At 39.8% G+C, this 21,808-nt stretch overlaps 2 protein-coding genes across 4 annotated transcripts; both read right to left on the minus strand.

Moving 5' to 3' along the window:
• Positions 1-408: 408 nt before the first annotated feature.
• Positions 409-4,832, minus strand: fmodb (fibromodulin b). The gene is made up of 2 exons (XM_074643989.1): positions 3,855-4,832; positions 409-1,477 (listed from the first exon to the last, which is right to left on the minus strand). Exons 1-2 carry the CDS (start codon positions 4,741-4,743, stop codon positions 1,326-1,328), a joined length of 1,041 nt encoding a protein of 346 aa, XP_074500090.1. The 5' UTR covers positions 4,744-4,832; the 3' UTR covers positions 409-1,325.
• A 3,415-nt stretch (positions 4,833-8,247) lies between these two features.
• Positions 8,248-21,197, minus strand: LOC141772692 (MAP kinase-activated protein kinase 2-like). 3 transcript variants are annotated; one of them, XM_074643990.1, is made up of 10 exons: positions 20,773-21,197; positions 15,170-15,309; positions 13,459-13,523; positions 12,518-12,597; positions 11,399-11,525; positions 10,755-10,830; positions 10,497-10,621; positions 9,631-9,716; positions 9,444-9,524; positions 8,248-9,172 (listed from the first exon to the last, which is right to left on the minus strand). In XM_074643990.1, the coding sequence occupies exons 1-10, from the start codon at positions 21,025-21,027 to the stop codon at positions 9,032-9,034; spliced, it is 1,176 nt and encodes a 391-aa protein (XP_074500091.1). In that variant the 5' UTR covers positions 21,028-21,197; the 3' UTR covers positions 8,248-9,031. The 3 variants fall into 3 exon arrangements, with proteins under 3 accessions (XP_074500091.1, XP_074500092.1, XP_074500093.1); XM_074643991.1 differs by having other exon boundaries at positions 8,887-9,172; positions 9,444-9,521; positions 20,773-21,175; XM_074643992.1 differs by lacking the exon at positions 9,631-9,716 and having other exon boundaries at positions 9,036-9,172; positions 20,773-21,175.
• Positions 21,198-21,808: the final 611 nt, after the last annotated feature.

Consider the following 21,808-nt stretch of genomic DNA (forward strand, 5'->3'; position numbering starts at 1 on the left):
AACCTATCCTGATCTATAACACACTTAATTTCACAGGCTACCATACATCAGAATGCAAAACCACTGCTGCAGTGGCAGCAGTCCATTCTTCATCCCGAGACCTTGCTCCATTACAAAACAAGAAAAGTATTTTCTATAATGCAATTAGGTGCCTTTCAGCCGAGGATTAAAGGCAGCTGTGCACGATGAAAAGGCGAGTTGTCTTCACCAATAAATATGTGGGAACTGCCTAAGACCAGTTAGAGCTGTCGGGAGGGTTACCGCCCTTTCTCCCCCCCCCCATCCCCCATCCCCCAGCCTCTCTGCCTATTTTACCTCCAAATTAGAGGAAACAGAACTTGTTGTTGCGGCTAAAAATGTATCACTGTCAACTGATTTGATGAAATAATACGTACAAAGTGGTGGATTCAAAGATAAAAGATTTACTTTACACAAAAATGTATAATTCATAGCTTGGATACAAAATGAATCACGACAATTCTTATATTATAAATCCTGACATTAGCTTACTGGCTTTCAAGCACACATTTGTCTGTGATATTATATTACAATACAATTACACATAGGCTCAGAAATTACCCCCCAAAAAGTATTTTACAAAGCGAGTGTGTTTAAATCCAAAAACACACTACAACTATAAAATTACAACAACAGTTATAAATACAATTATTGCAGTCTTGAAACCAACCAATATATATATAACTTTAAATGTTGATAGAAAAATGATGAGCAGTATTTAAAGTAACCATGCTCTGTATGTGTAACAGTCAAACAGGACTGCCACTGATAATATGTTATATAATAATAATAATAATACTAATAATGAGAATCATGGCTAGTCCACCTGCTGTTCTATCACCTTGTGCCACATGGTGGAGGCAAAGACCCAAAGTGAATCTCACACCGCTGATAGGACGATTTATACAGGTTATAGTTTAACCAGACACAAGCAGAACTTGCTGTCAGCAGCTACATCATATTTATGCTTGGTATTATTTATGCCAGAATACTAGAGCTGATAATCTAATTCGCTTTTTGGAAAGGATGTAGCTGTCTTTCTCTCTTTGTCATCCATATGCCTGTCATCTGGATACGTGATTATACAGCTCTGGTATTTCCCGTTGACTAATACTGGGACTGTTTGATCATTTCGTATAGTAATAATTAAGCTCTCGTGACACTGTAACAATACATTATCTCTAATGTGTTTTGATGGAGTGGACCGTGAACAAAGTAAGGTAAATATAGCGGACAAGAGGTAGGGGGTGTTACAGATGGAGCGACACCCTGGATGAGTTGAGAGAAATCAGAGAAGCATGAAGCCGCTACACATCAATAAAGGCAACACGCCGCAAACAGTAGGCAGCCTCAGCAGGAATGTCTTTGGCGCTGATCTCGTTGGCATCCAGACGCAGCATTCTCAGCCTGGAGAAGTTTGTCATGTCAATTGTACCGCAGAAACTGCTCAGGGAGAACTCTGAAAGGCACAAGAGGAGAGAAATATGAAGGGAGGCCACATGTTCTAGTCCAGGGGTTCTCAACATGTTGTAAAAAATGGTCACTATATGTTGACAGTAGTGCATGAGACACTGTAATCTGAAAAAATCATGTTTCTCTGTGTCCTCCGGTGCTCCAAATGGCATCTGCAAGATTTCACAGACTGGAGGAAAACAACCAGTCAGAGCCGAGCTGGAGTCTGCCGTCTCTGAGCAGCTGTCAATCACTTGCGAACTCCGATCAAACGGTCAAACTAGGCATGCTGATCAAATATGAATCAATAATCTGTTACTGTAATGCCTATTTCTCACCTCAAATGTTTTCAGAATCATCTTGTGGTGTACTGTTTAGCTGTAAAATGAGAAAGTTTGTGACACGGCTGCCATGAGAGAAGTTGAGGAAATACCAGGCACCGCCCACCAGCCTGAGCACACTTTCTCATTTTGCCGTTTTTTTGAATGAACAGCCAATAGGAACGGTCTCTCTCTGAAATGACCTGTGATTGGCCAAATCTCCCATCACATGCTAGATTTTTTTAAAGCCTGAAAACAGAGCAGATGTCTAGTTTTCTCTCAGAACACTTGAATTACAAAATGCTAAAAGGTTATTATGGAGTTTTTCCCCAATGATGCCAAAAAGATTCTGCCTACTGCAGGTTTAATAGCTATTTGTGAACTTTTAAAAAAAGTTCTGTGGGCCACCTGTCAGCTGTATTGACCAAAACAAATATTTGGGTTACCCTCAACCATCACTGCCTTCCATTATGAATCCAAATGTAATGTATTCAGTGTCATATTTCCTCACCACACGCTTTGGAGCTTTTAATGGTGCAGGGTTGTCTCCCACATTGCACATTTTTCGTTTAAAATAACAATCCATTTTGTGTCGCTGCATCAGAGAGAATGTTAACTGTTAACTGTACGCATTGTTAAACGCTATCTAACAGTAGCTAAACACGCTTGTCTCTACCTGATGATGTGTCAGGATTGGCGTGGTGATATTCAAACGTTACTGGTCAATGAATTTATAAATTTTAATTTGACGTTTTTTTTTATTTATGTGAATTCTTGAGCACATTTATATATAAAAATAACTAGCTTTGTAAATTACCAAATATATAATAATAATAATAATAATAATAATAATAATAATAATAATAATAATAATAATAATAATATTAATGATAATATATATTTTTTAAATTTAATCTAACCATTTGGCACTACCCCCGCGGCCCACGAGATAGCGCTCTGAGGCCGCGGCCCGCTGGTTGAGAATGGCTGTTTTGCTCATACCGTGAGTCGTGTCAAGCAGCAACCAATGTATTCACATCAAACCAAGCCAAATTAAATAACAGTGAGTACTGCTGGGACTTTAAGTATGTCTGTGCAAGAAGGCCGGAGTTGGTTCTCACATTTCTATATTAAAGCTACTCTTGTTTGATCATATTTTTTCTGGAATTTTCATTTTATTTATAATTTGGAGATTTAATTTTATATTTCGTAAAGTTCGTAATGTGTGTGAGTCTTTTGCTGTCATCTAATGGTTGAAAATGTAGCTTTGCTGCATCCTCAGTCCCCACCCCAAAAGTGTTACATCACCGCTGGGTGTGGCCTGAGCTGCAACAAATCGAACTCTCTATGGAGACGAGAGAAAATATATGAAGTTTTATGATGTTGAAAAGCCAAATACAGTTAAACTGTACAGTGAAAACCATACAGCTAGAAACAATATGGGTGAACTGGTGCATGTCGGATCGGAATTTTACAAGCATGCAAGCAACTGGAGTGCATTAAAGTGCGACTTTCTATAAAGGACGCTACGAAGAGAAGAATCAGCTCCTTTAAATCAAATACTAGTTTTCTATCCAACTTCCTTCTTCCGTGGAGTTTATTACGCGACATAATTTGCCGAAGCAGGTCGCGCTGGGAGGGTCAACAGTTGAAACTTTCTACCCATATTTTTGCCATTAAAGATTTGTGAGCCTTGTGTGTCGTTAAGCGGCAGCGTGTGTGTCCTGCTGTACCACCATCATAACAATTAAATCAGAGCTGCCTTGAGTCGTTTCTCATGTATAGGATTTTGAATGAGGGGAAAGGGTAGGAAAACTGGCAATATACAGTACAATATGTCAGCAGTGTATATTGTAATTTTTTTTTCCAAATTTACACAATGTAAGAAAAATGTGATCGTTAAAATATGTAATGTTATTTTTGATTGTTAAATAAAGTAAAGTCTTTCTAATCACATTACAGTTCTTGGTGGTATAGCATACATCACTCTTATATTTCCAATGGGACTTAAATCATTTAATACTATAATATGATCATGTTATAGTAACAGAGAAGCGTCCATACCTTTGATCTTATTGGCATGTAAATAAAGGTTCTCCAGGTTCCTACTGACCACAGGGATCTTCTCCAGCTCATTGAAAGAAAGGTCGAGCTCAACCAGCGTGCTGATGTTGAAGATGTTGGATGGAAGTCCTTTGTCTGTCAGCTTGTTGTGAGCCAACCGGACAAACTGCAGTTTGGGATTCATGGTGAGAAATCCCGCCGGCACGCTCTCTATGTCATTGAACTCCAGGTAGAGCTGCTGCAGCCTCTCTGGGAGGTTGTCAGGGATTTTCCTCAGTTTGTTTTTCCTCATATCCAGCATGGTCAGAGACTTCAGTCCCTTGAACACGCCTCCTACGTCCTCTATGACATTTGCTTGGAGTTGGAGGGTGGCGATGTTGACCATCCCCTCGAATGAGTTGGGGAGGATTTTTGAGATCTTGTTATGACCGAGTCGCAGGTCCGTGATGGACTTGGGCAAGTTGGGAGGCACGCGTACCAGCTCATTGTGATCCAAGAGGAGCCGGTCCAGGTGCTTGAGCTTGATGAAGACGTTCTTGCCGATCTTGTCTGAGTTGAGCTGGTTGTGAAAGAGCACGACCCAGGCCAAGTTGGTAGCGTTGTCAAACACCCCATCCTGGATGCCTGTGATCTGGTTACGCTGCAGGTAGACGTACTTAATGTGTGAGGGGACGTAGGGAATGTGCTGAAGGTTGCGACTGTGACAGTACATAGCCGTGGGGAAGGTTGAGGGGCAGTCGCACTCCAGGGCGCAGTCCGCATCCTCGGCCCGCCAGCCGGCGTGCCGCCGCCGCCCTCGCAGGTGGGACAGCCACTGGAACTGGCTGTATTGCTGGCCGATGCTCAAATCCACTATTCCCATAATGAGGAGGAGCACCACTGTCCGCATGATCACTGTTGGAAGAAAAAGATGTTGATGTGAAGTCAAATTTAGGATATCACCTACTAACCCAATCCCAAATCTGTAATACACTGATAACACTGAATTATGCTGGTTCCAGTAGGTACAATACACCTACCAGTTGGTCGGTTGGTCAGAGACGATGCCTCCTGCCTAGCTCACGTCGCCCGTGTCTTCCTCAGACTGAGTGGAACATGTTGTTGGTATAGAATAAATATACCCCCCCTCTCTACGTAGCAGCAGCCCCGGCCCCAGACACCCACTCTCATTAGACGACATACATTTGCGGCTTACACTACAACATATCACCTCCAGCCATGTCAATATCAATCCCATCTGTAAACCGGTGCATACATCTGCTTTTTAACAGCCTTGTTTTCCCTTACCACGTCATGCCTTATCATTAGGACGGCCACCTGGAGTCTTGCTGGCTGTTTCTTGCAGGATTGTGGAGGTTATGGAGAGGGTGGGGGGGTTCATGGTATAGAAAATTTAACGAACCAGGCTAGACGCTTTAATTAGCTGTATGTTTCTTTTTATATAAAACATGCAGCGTAGTTAAAGTTTAACATCTAACTCTGAAGTCGCTGCATGATGTTGTCTATTATTCCCTTGATGTTTGAACATGTACAAAGTATGACAAACCCTGTCATTTGTCGACAATCCTCCTCCTTAAACATACTTTTCTTTCGGTCTCTACTCCTGCCTGCTTCAGGTACTCACTACTTTTGTCAATTACAGTGTTGAAACTCTGGAGAAAGTTAACATATGTTTGCAGTGGCGCCTGCAGACAGGAGAGAGCCATTATCCTCCTGTAAATGGTTTTGAATGTATGGGCCTCGCCATTCATGTCCTCCACTGGAGCAGGGAAATTGGAGGCAAGGTTTCAGGGGATAGTCAGTTTCAATCAGGTTGTTTCCCAGAAATCTGCTGCCCAGGCCCCTCTGAGGAAGTAGAAGGCTACTTGTTTGAAAATGGTCGTTCAGCAGGACATTCATCGGCACGTAATAGACCTTAATCATGAAATAATTAGATGAGAGGAGAGAGGACCTGAGGATACACATATGGGACTCTTTTACACAAAAGACTTGGCAGGCGTTTAGTCACAACCTTCTTTGGCCAAAAACGACCTTCAGTCAAAACAGTGGATACATGATCCTTCTGTATATTTAAGAAGCGATGCCTGTCATTCTGTTATAACTGTGATACTATAACATTAATTCATTTAAATCCTCCCTCACAATTGTATCCAAAGTAGCAGTAATTGGTGGCGGAAATGAAAAAGTTTCCAGGGAAACAACGTCCCTTTGAAAACTTTGATGTTGGATTTATCATTCTGTTATGATCACACAATGTTCAAATCTCCCTATAATCCACTTTATACAGCAGGCATAAATATTTTGTATCTGGCAAGACAGCTTGTGTGTGTATGTCTCTGAATGCGCCACAAAGTCAGTCTGAATTAAAACAGGATGTAAAAGCTGGAAATATTGTCTGTCAACATGTTTAATCCAAAACATTCCGTGTGGGCGTCATTTATTCATGCACCCAACTACAGCCTGAAAAGGCTGCATAGGCACCAATTATATGAGCGTCCATCCCTCAGGCGTTCTGCTGTTGTGAGCTGTACCATTAGGTATTAAACTATTTGTTGTCAGGAATGGATTTCACGAGAAACTACACATGGGGTGGATTATAATCAAACAAATAGCCGTATGTGTATTTTCTGCTTGGGAATTCTTTAAAAATGAGACGATCAGTGGTGATTTGCGTCATGAATCCTAATGTAATGTAGGATATTCAGGGTCACGTTTCCTCACCACATGCTTTGGAGCGGTTACTGGCGCAGGGTTGGCTCCCACATCCCTTTTACGTTTAAAAAAACTATCCATTTTGTGTAATTTTTTATTTATGTGTGTATGCATTTATGTATGAATTCTTGAGCATATTTAGATATAACCAGCCTCGCAGTTGTTTTCCTCCGCCAACCATTCAAGTTGCAGTTTACATCCAAGTCTGTCCAAAATGTCATCACTTCATCATTTTATTCTGTTAGACATTTATGTAAAATTGTCTGAATTAGCATGAGAATTCTTGAGTTATATCCAAAAATGTGTCAGAGTGACTTTTGACCACCAAATTCTAATCAGTTCATCCTCCAGTCCAAGTGGATGTTTGTGCCAGATGTAATGTTGTTTTGTCATCTCATAACGTGAGAATGCTAGTCTTTGGCTGACGTTTCCTGAATTTAAAAGGTCACAGATTGCCATCCAATTCTCTGGTCTCACTTTGAGGACACTTCAAGAGGTTTTAATCTTTATTTTATTTTGTAACTTAGTTGAGGATACATTTTAGGAGGTAAATTCTGTAGCTATCTGTCCCTCCACATATGAAAAATGTAAAGGAACATTACATTGTGTTCAACAGAAGTTACTTTCTCATTATTCTCACATAGCCTATAACTAGAAATGCCCATTTCATTATTATACATTTTGCAAACAGCTGTTTTTCTGAAACCTCACTACATTCTGTCCCTCCACAGCAAATGCAGTAGTGACCTGTGGAAGACGCCTGCGTGACAAAATGCAGTGGTGCTGAGGGCAAAATGTTGGGCTTTAAGTGAAAACTCCAAAACAGCTGTTTATAATAATCCTTATAATAATAATAATAACTCTTTGAATCACTGATTCATTCTGTTTCATACAATGGTGTACTAGTACGACGGCGTATTAGGGCCATTGTTGGTAAAAAAAATACTAATTACGAAGCCGGGGGAGGGAGGTAATATTCAGAGAAAAAATGTCCCAGATTAAAATGGGAAATTTACGAGAAAAAAAACTTGAATATTCTCTGAGATTATAAAATCTCTACATTTGCGAGGCGGAGGTCCTGAAAGATATTTGAATGCGTTTTCTTTCATGTTTTCTCTGTTATTTCATGAATGTAATGCTGACATCAGTATGCATTGTACTTTACCCTCATGTTAGACCTGTTGTATGTCTTATTTTGCCAATGGGTTATCAGGTAAATCCTACAGATTGTTGTTTCCGATAAAGTGAAGTAATGTGGTTCATTTTTCCGAGTTTTTTTCTCACAAATTTATGACTTTATGATCTCAGAGCATATTCAAGTATTTTTACTCTTAATTTATGATTTTTTTTTCTTGTAATTTTACCATTTTCATTTCAGAGGATATCCAAGTTTTCTTCTCATAAATCTCATAAATCCTGAGTTTTTTCTCTGAATATTACTCCCCTCCACCAGCTCAGTAAATTAAATTAATTTTATTTATTTCCTAAAATGGTTCCTTTCTTAATATGCTGTTGTAGTTTCATTTTCCATGGTACACTAATCTAATAAAAATATAAATTGCATCAACATGCCAGCAAACACATCCTTTATTTGTTAGAAACCATTGAGATTCTGAACATCTACTTGACTTCATGCTGATGATGAACAGCTAACTGATCAAACAAAACGCAAAACCACAGAGAATGTCAAGAGATTTAATCCAGATTAAAAAGCAGACATAATAATGGTGAACATTTTCCACATCTCGTCATCCCTTTAACAACTCGTCACCACTTTTCTTTCCACGCCTCACACAACAGACCTCATGCAACTACTTTTATTGTGCTGCTCTGGAGAAGCTACAGAAGCAACCGTAGTTGGCAGCACAGTTTCCGTCTCATGAGCATAGCAAGTGCGATTATTGCTATACATAGTAAATACGTTTTAGATACTCCACACAACCACAATGTGGCAATAAAACTCCTATATTGTGGTAAGGAGAAATACTTGTGACATCATGTCAGCATACAAAACAAGAGTTGTGGTTTCTAGTAACGTTCATTCAACTATCTCAACCACACCCACAACACAACAGAAAAACATACAGAAAACAACCTGAAACTGTCAGTTGACGCCAACAAAGCTCACTCAAATATGTACATCAATATAATAAACTGTCCTAATATACAACACATACAGTACATTTTTGTTTCCTCTAATGAGAGGATTTCTGAATAAGCCTCAGTGCATAGAAAGAGTTCTTAAAGCACATTACCAAAATGCCCGTAGGTGCATCTAAAGTGTTAAAATCAGCTGAGGTAAACAGAAAGAAATAATTAAGCTACAAATATACTATAAAAGGTTTTAGACACACTTGGCAATGCACTTTATCCCCAAAGCTCTCATTGAAAGCTTTTTTTCCCTACAAAATCGTATGCATGTGTTTGTGTGAAACTGAATACCTATTAAAAACACCTTTATTTCACTAGCCTGGGAGTTGTTTGGCTGAGTTTTTACTTTTCTTTCTTCTCTTCAAGAGTAGAGGATTAGTTGAGTCTTCAATGGTTTTGATTTTAATTTGATCATAGTCCACTCTCATTGTTTGCAGGGCATTTGTCATTTCCTCCTGATAATAACAACAACAACAACAACAACATCACTTTTACCGGGAGGAAAACAGTATGCACATCCAGTTTTAAAGTTAAGATTATATGGATTTCACTGTGCAGTGACAGAATCAGGTATAAAATATTAGCATGACATTTTTTAAAATGAACTATATGATCAAACACAAACCCATGCTCAACCCACTCCTGATTTTTCAATCAATAAAAACAAAAAAAGAGCAGCTTCTGTGCGTCAGCAAATTGACACGTATAAGCAGCGCCAACGCTTACCTTAACCTGCTCCCAGACATCTTGTTCCTCGTGCAGCACGCGGCTGGTGTGAAGAGGCGTTTGCGGGACCTCCACTGACTGCTGCATTGGGGAGAGAATATGGATAAGTGTCCACCAAATGTCCCAAACATCTCTCAAAAAGCAGCAGTTGCTCAAACAAGATTCAATCCTAAAGAGAGCTGCTCACATTAATCCAGGGATGGTTTATGAACTCGGTGATGTTCATTCTCTGGGTGGGCTCGGTTTTCAGTAAACCGCAGATTAGCTGCTTGGCTGAAACAAGAAATCATCATCATCATCATTAAACCGTGGTCATATGTGTCCTCTATTAACATGAGACATATCTTTCAAAGGCATGCAGTAATGTGGGATAGTTTTTTCCAAACGTCATCAGCCTCAATTACTATGACAACATTTACATGAAAGTGTAGGCGGCAGACTGCTTCTGCAGTTTACCGTATAATTAATAGAATCCAGAAGGTACTGAAAAAGCGCTACTACTGCTTTGCTGCTGTGTTTGTTGTTACTGGGGTCACTGAAAAGAAAGCTTCTGTTTATACTGTTTATCATATCGAGACTAGGTATGCACAAAACTATTTGAGTCAGTATACCGATATCCGATCGAGTATCGGTGCATCCCTAGTCAAGACCAAACATCATCTATTCAAAACGGTTTCACCACTTGTGAAAAAGGTAGAGTGCTTGCAACTGATAAAATAAAGAAAAAGTATGTTGTGTCTTTCCAGGAGAAATACTTGTTGATGAGCATGAATGGAAATTAAAATAGAAAGAGAAGGAGCATTTAGCGTGACAAATTTGCAATCCGATAAAACACCATTTCATTTCATGATGCGGACTAAAAGAGGCATCACATCCTTTTTCCAACGCAGCATTCAGCTGCTTAACAAGCTCTGATCACAGGGTCTGAACTCTTATATTATGTGCTGTCATATTTGGCTGTTGATGTTTTCTTGATGCTCTTTGTGGAAAGAAAATCTCCCTAGATGCAATAAAGATTTCATTCATTCAATTTCAGACAGGTCGCCCTCTCACCTTCCTCAGACACGTCGCACCACTCTTGGTTGGGGAACTCATATTGTCCATTACGGATCCGTCTTTTCATTCCCGGGGATATCGCTAGACCGTGATATGAGAAAAAGGGAGGATATCCACAAAGTCTGTGTGCGAGACAGAAATGACAAGATGGATCATGTAACTAGAAGCAACAATAGTTTTGATAAGCTTCAAAGTCAACACTGCAAGATGAAAATAGTAAAATCACTGCAAAACACATCACACTGATCGACTTACAAAATATACATAATGACACCCAGAGACCACATGTCACACGATCTGTCATATTTCTCTGGGCCAAGGACTTCTGGAGCTGCAACAGTGTCAAGAGAAATTATTGAGATTGGAGAAAATCACTCCTGTTTCACATTTAAAACCTTTGATAATTCTACATAAAAGACTGCGCAAAAACAAAACAAAGAAACAGCTCATTAAAGTAGGATTTTCCATCCAGTTCACAGGATGTAGTTTCTCATAACCCACAACAGTCTAGCCGCTGACTTTCCACAGGAAGTAAACTGCTGTTCCCTCAGGGAAAAGGAACTCAACAAACTGTTAACGTTTCAAAAAACACACGGAACAAAATGTGATGAATCAAAATCTGGTTATTAACAAGTAATAAATTGAGAGAGTAAATGTCACAAAACAAAACAGTATGTTCTGTGCTGTCCCAAGACGTTTAAGGCTTTTCCAGATTTTTGTTTTGCAGAAACACAAATATGTGATTATCCTGCTGACACAGTTCAATGAGACGTTCATCAAAATAAAAGAAACATGTTCAAAACTGCAACTGTCTGTTTGTCTGCATGGACGAATCCTCTACTATATCCTAAACCTGATACAATTACTTTCACTTGAGATCACATGTGGTGGCATCTTACCAACATAGTAGGGGGTAAAACACGGTGTTGCTAGAGAGTTTAAGGTGGTGATTTCTTTGGCGAACCCGAAATCTGTCAGCTTGAGGCTGGCATCGGGCCTTTTGGAGGTGTACAGCAGGTTCTCTGGCTGAAAGAGACAACGACAGTGGTCAAGCATTATTCCATGTCTTCTGACAGTATGAATACCACAAATTAATGGCAATCCCGGCCGATCATTACTGTCTTTAAGAGGCTGTAGTGGGCTCAGTCTTAAAGCTAGAGTGAAGATATTGTGTCTTCTGAAATTAGAAAACTTAAGGAATTGGTATCAACCATGTCATGTTAACTTGTTGGGAAGGAGGGGAAATAACGCTTAAGTTAGGCTAAATTCTGGCGAGGGAAAAGGATCATGGCCATTTTCAAAGGGGTCCCTTGACCTCTGACCTCAAGATATATGAATGAAAATGGGTTCTATGGATACCCACGAGCCTCCCCTTTACAGACATGCCCACTTTGTGATAATCACATGCAGTTTGGGGCAAAAACGAGCACCCCTAAAGGTCTGATCCTAGACCCTTCTCTGTCTAATCTTTAATATCTCATCTGGTGACTCCACTCAACTGGCATTAGCATGATGGACTTTTACCATCAATGTGTTAATTTATTCAGTTTTTAATCAATTAATATACATTGTCCCGTTTTCCTAAGCACTATACAGTGTATTATTTTGTTTTGTAAAACTGCCCTTTAAATGTGCTTTCATGCTGCAGCAGACAAGGAAAACTAAAAAGTGGTACTCAGTGACCAAATGCAGATACTAAAAAACAAAAAACGTTTAAGGAAAGGCTTTCAGTGTTGGACTTGATCATGGAAACGACTGTGTGTGTTTGCTATTAGGGGCTGTCCAATCTATTTAAGCTTAGATTCAGAAGCCTGGAGGACTTTACTTTTATATCTCCTTTCTCCTGATTGCTCTACTTAGGCTCTTTGACATGCACAGCACATTAAATTGTCAGTAGCATAATAGCATAATAACGACTTTACTCACTGCTGTTTTCTTAACAATGACCTCATGTCACTTTCAATAAAAACAGTCCACTGCTGCAAGTTATTATTCAGCCATAAACAGTGAGGTTTTACCTTGATGTCTCTGTGAGCGATGTTGATGGAATGCAAGAAATGTGTGGCTTCTCCTATACTTTTCATGATGTCAGAGGCCTCTGGGTAAAAAGGAAGTAACGAGAGATGATAAGGACATGATCGAGTTCGAACAGAAAGATGCAGAATATATTATACATTCAGCAGCACATTTTGAGATTGTTAAAGTTATAATCCTTTCGATTTTCCTGAAATCAAAGTCTGTTTTTGATTGTATTATTTTGTGACTGTGTTTCTGCTCTGCCTGGCCTGCTTGTGTTTTCTCTTCCCCTTGCAGATAGTGGGCTGGCAGTGCAGGTCACTGATGAACTTGCATGCCTATAAACCCAGCCTGACTCTATCGCAGCTCTCTCAGCTCCCACATGGTCTCCTTTTTTTTTAAGCATGCAACATCTTCAGAAACTATTTTCCACTCAACCTGGCACTCGCATACACCACTGATTCATTACTTATTGTTCATTAATTTGTTTTGTAATTAACACTATTTGATAATTTTTTTTATTTTTGATCTCCAGAGTTTCTGTGGAGGACAGTAACTCCTTGTTGCATGGACTTTGTAACTTTGCAGACCTTTTACATGCACACAAACTATATAACATACTAAAGGAAAGGGGAAAAGAAATCAGAATGCGGTTGCTCATGCAATGATGGAAAAAGGCCAATATGGACTGCCTTCTTTATCAAAACAACACCAGTTTGTTTGGCTGTACTGTAAACAGATACACCAATTGGTTTTCTGTTGTATTCCTGACAAAAAGCTGTATTTAGCTGTATTTAATAATGTTTGTTGCCCCCAATCCTAGTACCTGTGGTATCAAAACACACTTGCTGTTAACAACAGTAAGCACAAGTGCGCCAAATCAACCAGGACTGAAATTAAGGATTGTAACTTTAACTTGCTTGAGAAATAATAATGTCTTTACCTCTTTCTGTAAATGCATGGTTCCCTCTGTCTTGGATATGACTGAATAATTCACCTCCATCCATGCTGAAAACAAAAACAGCAAAATTGACATTAGTACTGTAAAATGAGTCTGTGAAGGCATTAGGGCATTCTTTTACTTCACAATGAAAAAACAACTTTGTCCTGGTTCACCCAAGATGGTCACACAGTTGGCAGCAGACGCACAAGGCTGTCCGGGGGCTGCGAACAATCAATGTTGTAGAAAAATACTTTCATTGTAAGTAACATAAGAGGCCTTTTTATGTCCTTCACCCTTGGCATGTTTTATGTTGGGAGACTCTGGGTGTCTGGAGGTTAAGATAAGCTGAGGACCTCGTGGATGTTCCCGACTCCCATGGTGAGAGTCTGGACCATAGATTGTATATAAAGATGGACGACGTGACAGCTCCACAAAAGTGAAGTTAAAACATCTTGATCGCATGACCTCGATACCGCGGCTCCAGCCCCCCCCCCGATCACTATTTTACAAACTCTGGCTCCAAATAATGTCAAAATCTCAAGAGGCAGCCCCCATATCTTGGATATTTTGGCTTCACATTTGTACAGTGGGAGGAAGTGGAGACGCGTCGTCCATCTTTATATACAGTCTATGGTCTGGACCGAGGGTTACATAAGATTATTTGTCTCCTCCAAGATGGCGTGATTTCACGTGATTCTGTATGACGTAGGACACACTGTAAAAGGCTGAGTGAATTTAATGTTATTTTAAAGCACAGGTGTTTTCAGTTATTCCGTTTGAGTACACTTCTGCTCTCAGGTTGAAGGTGGCCGAAGCTTTGATGAAAATTTATTAGGTCAGAAGTCTTCATCTACCAATAAGAATGATAAAGGTGTAATTTGTCCCGCCCTAACAGGTTCGACAAAGCTAAAAGGAGACTGAGGAAGATGTCACTCAATAAGTATATACACGCCTAAACAGTCCCGAGAAGAGGTCAAATCAGATAGATAAATTGAAAACACCTGTGTGTATATACAGTAGGCGTTAACTTTTTGGTTTGTTTCTGTCAATGTGCTGTACCAAGATCTTCCGTGGCCATATTTGGGTATATAAACTTATATATTCATATACTTATTATTAGAGCTAAACTTAGACTTCAAATACTATGTCATCATACTACTAATTTCTCAATGTTTTGTACAAAATATTGTATATCATAATAACCCTGCTATGGCAAAAATGCAATGCAATAAACTGCCAATTTCGTTCTTTAGGTACAGTAAAAAGCTCTTGCCCAGAATATATAACAGCTGGAAACATTACGCTCTGAACACATCATTACTCACGATTATTGTTCACCGTCAAGATTGAATTATGACACCATATTAATCACATCCTGTCCAGCTTTCAGAACTTTTTCTTTTTGTAACACATGAGAAAGCTGTAGATCAAGTATACCCGTCTGGTTGTATTCTAGACAAAGCAGCCTCTTCCTGCTTTTGATGTCTTTGTTCTCTGACCTACTCACCTCAGTTGGTGTGCATTAACAAAGCTGGCTCCACCAGTACAGAGCAGCTAACATGAGCCACAGCTCCCAGGAGCCATTCAAAGAAGTAAATCTAATTTTGTCACCATGTGCGATCACTTTTTAAGACCACACACACGGTATTGCCTCTAATTTTGTGTGTGTGTGTGTGTGTGTGTGTGTGTGCGTGCGTGCAGAAGAACACACCACTCCATCACGATGAGGAGGCACTTCCTGCCCTGGTAGAGGTTCTCATAAACATCTATGATGGGTACAATGTGGGGACAAGGTGACACCCTCCAATGGAGCTCAACCTCCCGTCTGGCCTCCGGACAATCCTGCAGCATCTGAAACAAACACAGAAGAGGAATGAACATATCACAAAGCGTGACAGGATTTTAGTTTCAAACACAGTTGTGTAAACCTGTTCTAGGTTCAAAGGTCCAGTGTGTAGCATTTGAAGATGCCACCTTGGTCTTCAGGAAATTATAACGGGCACTGTTCACTATTTTCTGACGTTTTATAGGCAAAACAATTAATCAAGAAAATAATATGCGGATTAATCAATAATGAAAATAATCAGCTCTGTGTCACCTCACCAGCGTTACCACCTCAGTGGGTAATGTAGTCTTTTAGTCTGCCTGTTCTCTTTAAACGCATCTGTTGTGGGTTAGAGAGAGCATACATACAGGTTCTGAGCAATTCATTGTGAGAAGAGTATTTATGCTACGCTAAACAAAATTCTTTCATTTACAAGATACATATTTATTCTTTACATTTAATAGCTTACTTTTTATGAAAGCTTATACACTTTCATCTTTTGGAGATATTTGTACCTGCTGTAATTACCCGTATGTACAGAGAGAGGGGTTTTTCGATTTTGGGTGTCAATAATCTGAACTGTTAATACTGATATCAAAATGGGTTCCCTTATATCACAAGTGTGCTGAACTTCAGTTGCATTCTTCCGTGACATTTTTACCACATACATTTTCAGGATGACAGTTTTACAGTCTTCTTTATCAGACGTCAAACATTATCTTTATCAGACCTCAAACTATGATTTACTGTGGTAGGATCAATTTCCTTGACTGGTTTAGTATGTTATGCTGTATATCAAGATAAATGTTCCCACATTTTCTGCATTCACAAGACCTCAGAAATGTGCAAAGATCTAACAAGATAGTCCTGTGGAAGATGATGCCTTACCGATGTTCAAAGAATCAGACTAGGAGGGCATCTGTAACTGGGTGTTAAACTACATGTTTATGCTGTGGACACTAGTCAAACTCAGCCTATAAATTTAGCAAAAAGTCTCTAAAGAACTGCACTGAACCTAAGTAACAAGCTAATAAAAGCTGCAGTGGGTAGAATTGGAGCAAATATGATTGAATAAAGTTATTTTTATAAAATGGTCACGATATCCTGACAGTAGTGCATGAGACAGGTAATCTGAAAAAAAAAATCATGTGCCTCTGTGTCCTCCGGTGCTCCAAATAGCATCTACAAGATTTCATAGAGCGGAGGAAAACAACCAATCAGAGCCGAGCTGGAGCCTACCGTCTCTGAGCAGCTGTCAATCACTCGCAAACGCCGATCAAATGGTCAGCGCTGATCAAATATGAATCAATATTCTGTTACTGTTATGCCTATTTCTCGCCTCAAATGATTTCAAAAATGTCTTGTAGGGTACGGTTTAGCTGTAAAATTAGAAAGTTTGTGACCCGGCAGCCATGTTGAGATCAGTTGAGGAAATACAAAGCAACACCCACGCTCAATAGGAACACTTTCTCTGAAATAACCTGATTGGCCAAAGTCTCCCTTCACAGGCTAGATTTTCTAAAGTCTGAAAACAGAGCCATGAGGAAGTGCAGAAGTCTAGTTATCTCTCACAGCACTTGAATTACAATATGCTGAAAGGTTATTAAGAAATCATATCTGACGAATGCAAATTAGACGGCACACAAACACAGAAGTGTGGGATGGGACATCAAATAAATTAGCAACTGGAATCTATACAAATACGTGGCTCTGCAAATAATAATCACATCCTTGTACAAAACAAACTAAGGTCAGGAAAAACATCATTTGCTAGTTTCTCCATTTTGTTTACCCATCTCAAAACTCCTTCGCTGCCTTATGAAAGTTGAGCGCATGCTATCTGCATGACACCTCGTCCTGCACAGACGTCATAATCTCTCAGCCATCTCAGGCCTCTCGCATGAGGCTACTTTTAGACGCAGGCATGTCCCCCTCTCTCTTTCTGGCTGGCAGCATTTGGACAGGAGAAGTCAACACTCCTCTTTCAAAACAGACACCTATAGGCCAGAGGTCAGAGTTTCTTAACAATATATCATTTACAAACAAGCCCTAAAATTGCAGGTTCCCATGAGAACAAAATTCAATTACTCACATCTGATGCCAACAGTGACCCCATCTCTTGAACTCTGGCAATACTCAGCACTAACTCCTAATATTGCCCGTCACAAATGCACAAATCACAACAGATATGCATCGCACATGCTTTACGAGTGGAGAGGAATGCAGTGTGGTAACATATGTATTTATCTCTCCCTACTGGCTGAAACTGAGATTTAAAAGGTCTTGCACACTGACCTGAGGAGAGGAAAGAGGAAACAGCGTATGAGAAGCAGATTTTTCTAAAATCAAAGATAAACGAGAGAAGCATCTGTTCCATTAACTTTAAACTCTCTCGGCTGGACACATGGGGCCTCAGCCTTGACTACACTTTCTTTGACTGAGTATATGACCGAGAACAGACAACCGCATGGCACGATAGTGATCATTAGCCACGCTTTGACCCCGTCTACTGCACACAAACCATGAAAAACACGTTTCAGGGGTTTATAAGAAAATATCTATCTAATCATGGAAATGTAGATAAAAAGTAACTGGAGCAAGAGAGTCCCCGGGTACTAATGGAAATGTTGGGTGCATGTGAGCATATTAAATTGATCAAATGCACAAAGCTGTTTTGTTAATCCAAACAATTTAAATGTGGATTAAATTACAGTGTTCAGGTTTGTATAATCTATTCCAAACTGCTGGAGTTTACTTTGTAATGACCTTGAAACAAAAAGGAGCACAATATGCTCCAAAATCCCTCTCAAAGCTTCATCTCTGCATTAACCCTCTGAGAACAACAAGACCAATTTTGTAATCTTTTTTTAGGGGGGAACAGTGGGTCTTTAGGGGGAGATAGCAGGTCAACAGTAGATGTCACATAGAAGTGGTGTACATAATCTGAAAGCTGGGAACCTGGAGATTCATTTGATGTTTGAGATGTAGCTCAGCACTGTGTGTCAAGTTGTTCTAATCATAAATCTGAATAATTCATGTTCATTTTCATAATTAATTTCATAATTAATTTATTCATTTGAAATAAATTGTAAAAGTGTATAAGAGCTTAGAACATTATGATCAAAGTATATGATGGCCTTCCCCATGCTCTATTATGTCTCATAAGTTGTTGCAACCATTTTTTTGGTTGATACCATTTGTTACACAGATTTGGTGCTAAATTTAACCATTTTTTTCCACTTGACAATTGATAAAAAATAATCAATAATCCTTCCAAAATACAACATTAAGACACCAAGATCTCAAGGAACACCATAGAAAAAAGCCATGCTGTGATTTGGTATCAAAAACGTTTGACATTTAGAGGTTTCTGCAAGAATTGCATTTTTCTGCGATTAGATGGCGAGCACATCTGTTCTGAAAACTGCTCAGAAACCCCCTGTAGCTAGGAAATCCATCCATCCTCGGATTGTAAAGTTTCATGAGTGTGTGTTTATCCTAGATGTCACAACAGGTCATTTTATACTGTTAGGTCAAATTTTTTAAAATGATCTCACTACAATGAAATGGCGACTATGGGGACTAACATCATCACACATGAATACAATTGGGCTCACTGGATCCTCAAGAGTCTAAGCGTAGATTAATTTAGCTCCAGTCATGCCAAATTTATGTAATTCCAAGACTGTTTAGGGACCCAAGTATGCGAAAGTATTCAAATACATAATTTTAGTATAAGCAAAAATAACACATTTATACTGCATTCAAAAAACTGCATGTGATTATCATAAAGTGGGCATGTCTGTAAAGGGGAGGCTCGTTGGTACCCATAGAACCCATTTTCATTCACATATCTTAAGGTCGGAGGTCAAGGGACCGCTTCTCACACAAGCTCTAAGACTAAACCTGCTATAGCCCTGAAAGGCAGTAAAGTCGGTCGGGATCGCAGGTCTCAGAGGGTTAAGGTGTTGCTTTTAAGCAATGTTTACACTCAGATGATAAGAAATCTATGCACACAACATAAACATCTTTCGAACCACATTCCACAGACCAGTAATAATTTGTATAATGGATTTCATCAAACCACATGATGGGACAGACAAACTTAAAGGGACTGTTTGTAACTTCTTACACGTATAAATCACCCGGGTCGGTGTCCCATGCGCGTTTGCATATGCACGCTCACGTGTGGCTACGCTGTTCAGACAAGACTCCAACACAAACTACACGAAAGCACCAAAACCGCAAAGTTATATCTAGTGAAGCCCGTCTTGTTAAACAGTGTAGGCCGCGGTCGGAGGATGCGGGGGAGACCGTAGCTTTGGTCTCCAAGGCCGGAGTCTCTGCTGTACTCTGCTCCTCTGCTCCTCTGCCTGCCTGCCTGCCTGTCTTCACTCAGCTTGCTCCACCTCATGTGCATGCACGCACACTACACACTGCAGAAGACTTCGTAGCTCTGAGAATATCTAGTGAAGGTACAGTGGACGTTTGTGCAGAAATAACTGCTGCAGCTCCTCCAGACCAACAGAGGTTTTCCGTGTCTTGTGAAGTGACGGGGAAACGTTATCATCTCCAGCTGGGTGCCGGTGTCTCCCTCCGACCGCGGCTGAAGCAGGAAAAGCCAATTACATTTATCAGTCAGTGGGATTAACAAATGAATGGCCAAACTTCTGGGTTGAAATCGTGGACTTTAAAGCTTAAAGCAGCATCTCACTCCAACGGGTTTAACAGGGGCGGTGCTGTGGAGAGGAGGATAGGAGGGCACCAGGGGGGAACCCGCACTACCACTATTCTAGTGTCTGAAAAATGTGCAAAAAAAACATTGCACCTGCCAGAGTTGATATGACTGGTTCAAGAGTTCAAAACTGTGCTCACCACAAATGAGAGCTGCATACAAAAAAACATCCATCTGAATAAACATCTTGCTCCACATCTAAACCAATATCAAATATCTATCACTGTAAAATGCTGAGTTTATCTAGTAAACACCACAGACAAAATGTTCTGCCAACTTTACAAGCAAATATAGTGGTATAGACAGTAGATGAACTAATATGTCAAATATTGAGAGGAGAATGCACGCTTTCTGTGCTTGTGTTTTTACAACCAGAATGAAATGCTTATTTTTTATATATATAAATTGTATTTATATATATATATATATAAAAATTGTATTTATATATTATATATAAATATATATATATATATAAATATATATATATATATAATATATATAAATATATATATTATATATATATTTATATATATAAAAATTTATATATATATAAAAATTAAAAAATAAGTGTTTAATTCTGGTTGTAAAAACACAAGCACAGAAAGCGTGCATTCTCCTCTCAATATTTGACATATTAGTTCATCTACTATCTAGCTATATTATCATAAAATGCAGTTATATATATTATATATATATATATTATATATATATATATAATATATATATATATTAAGATAACAGTGTATGTGTTTACCTTTACTGCATACTTGTCTCCACTGTCTTTGTGGAATATCTCGAGCACTCTGCCGTTGATCCCCATCCCGAGCACCTGACTGGTGACCCTGTAGTCGTCTGTGATCACGGTTCTCTTGATCTGAAGAGGATTGTTTAGAGGTTTCACCAGACACTGAGGGAAAGGAGCAGAGTTCAGGTTAGCCTGCTGTTGTTGTTGTTGTTGTTGTTGTTGTTGTTGGGTTGCTGGGAAAGCCGGCTGGAGCTGATCCGACATGTTAACTACCGACAGCACATGAGTGATAACCGTCCGACAGGTGCGTTTCTCTCGTCCTCTCACTACCAGCAGTAGCGGGTGAACTATGTAAGCTATAGTTGTAGGCTAACAGCTAAGCTAATGTAGTGTGATATTAGTCCTCTCTGTCCTCCACTAGCAGCAGGGTGACTGTCTGTCTGTCTGTCTGTCTGACTGTCTGTCTGTCTGACTGTCTGTCTGACTGTCTGTCTGACTGTCTGTCTGTCTGTCTGTCTGACTGTCTGTCTGACTGTCTGTCTGTCCAGGAAGTCAACTTTCAACTGAGATTCTTGACACACTGCCAGACAGTTTAACAACTTGGCAACACGAGTTCAGAGTTCAACCCATGTAAATACCAGTTAATATAAGAAATACAATTACATTTATCAGTCAGTGGGATTAACAAATGAATGGCCAAACTTGTGGGTTGAAATCGTGGACTTTAAAGCTTAAAGCAGCATCTCACTGTAACGGGTTTAACAGGGGCGGTGCTGTGGAGAGGAGGATAGGGGGGCACCAGGGGGGAACCCGCACTACCACCAGACTGACACCCCAAAATCCTGAGTTATGATTGGCTGATGGTCATGTTATAGAGGCATAGGTGCAGTTTGAACTTTAAAGGGACTATTTGTAACTTTCAGAAATGCTTCTTAACAGCGACACCTGTGGCCTTGAAATCAACGAAAGTCAGCGTCGAGCTCGCACTCGCTCGCTCTAAATAGACATGGACGAGCATCGCTCAAAACAGTGAGGCGACACACGT

This window comes from Sebastes fasciatus, chromosome 8 (genome assembly GCF_043250625.1).
Source record: "Sebastes fasciatus isolate fSebFas1 chromosome 8, fSebFas1.pri, whole genome shotgun sequence".
NCBI lineage: Eukaryota > Metazoa > Chordata > Actinopteri > Perciformes > Sebastidae > Sebastes > Sebastes fasciatus.

Bases quoted from the DNA above. Each gene is read 5' to 3' on its own strand.
- fmodb (XM_074643989.1), bottom strand. From the start codon at position 4,743: ATGCGGACAGTGGTGCTCCTCCTCATTATGGGAATAGTGGATTTGAGC. The intron at 1,478-3,854 runs GTATGGACGCTT...TGTGCCTTTCAG, and splicing joins ACATGCCAATAAGATCAAAG to AGTTCTCCCTGAGCAGTTTC.
- LOC141772692 (XM_074643990.1), bottom strand. From the start codon at position 21,027: ATGTCGGATCAGCTCCAGCCGGCTTTCCCAGCAACCCAACAACAACAA. The intron at 12,598-13,458 runs GTAAAGACATTA...CTTTTTACCCAG, and splicing joins CCATGCATTTACAGAAAGAG to AGGCCTCTGACATCATGAAA. The intron at 9,525-9,630 runs GTGAGCAGCTCT...TCCCCAATGCAG, and splicing joins TAAACCATCCCTGGATTAAT to CAGTCAGTGGAGGTCCCGCA.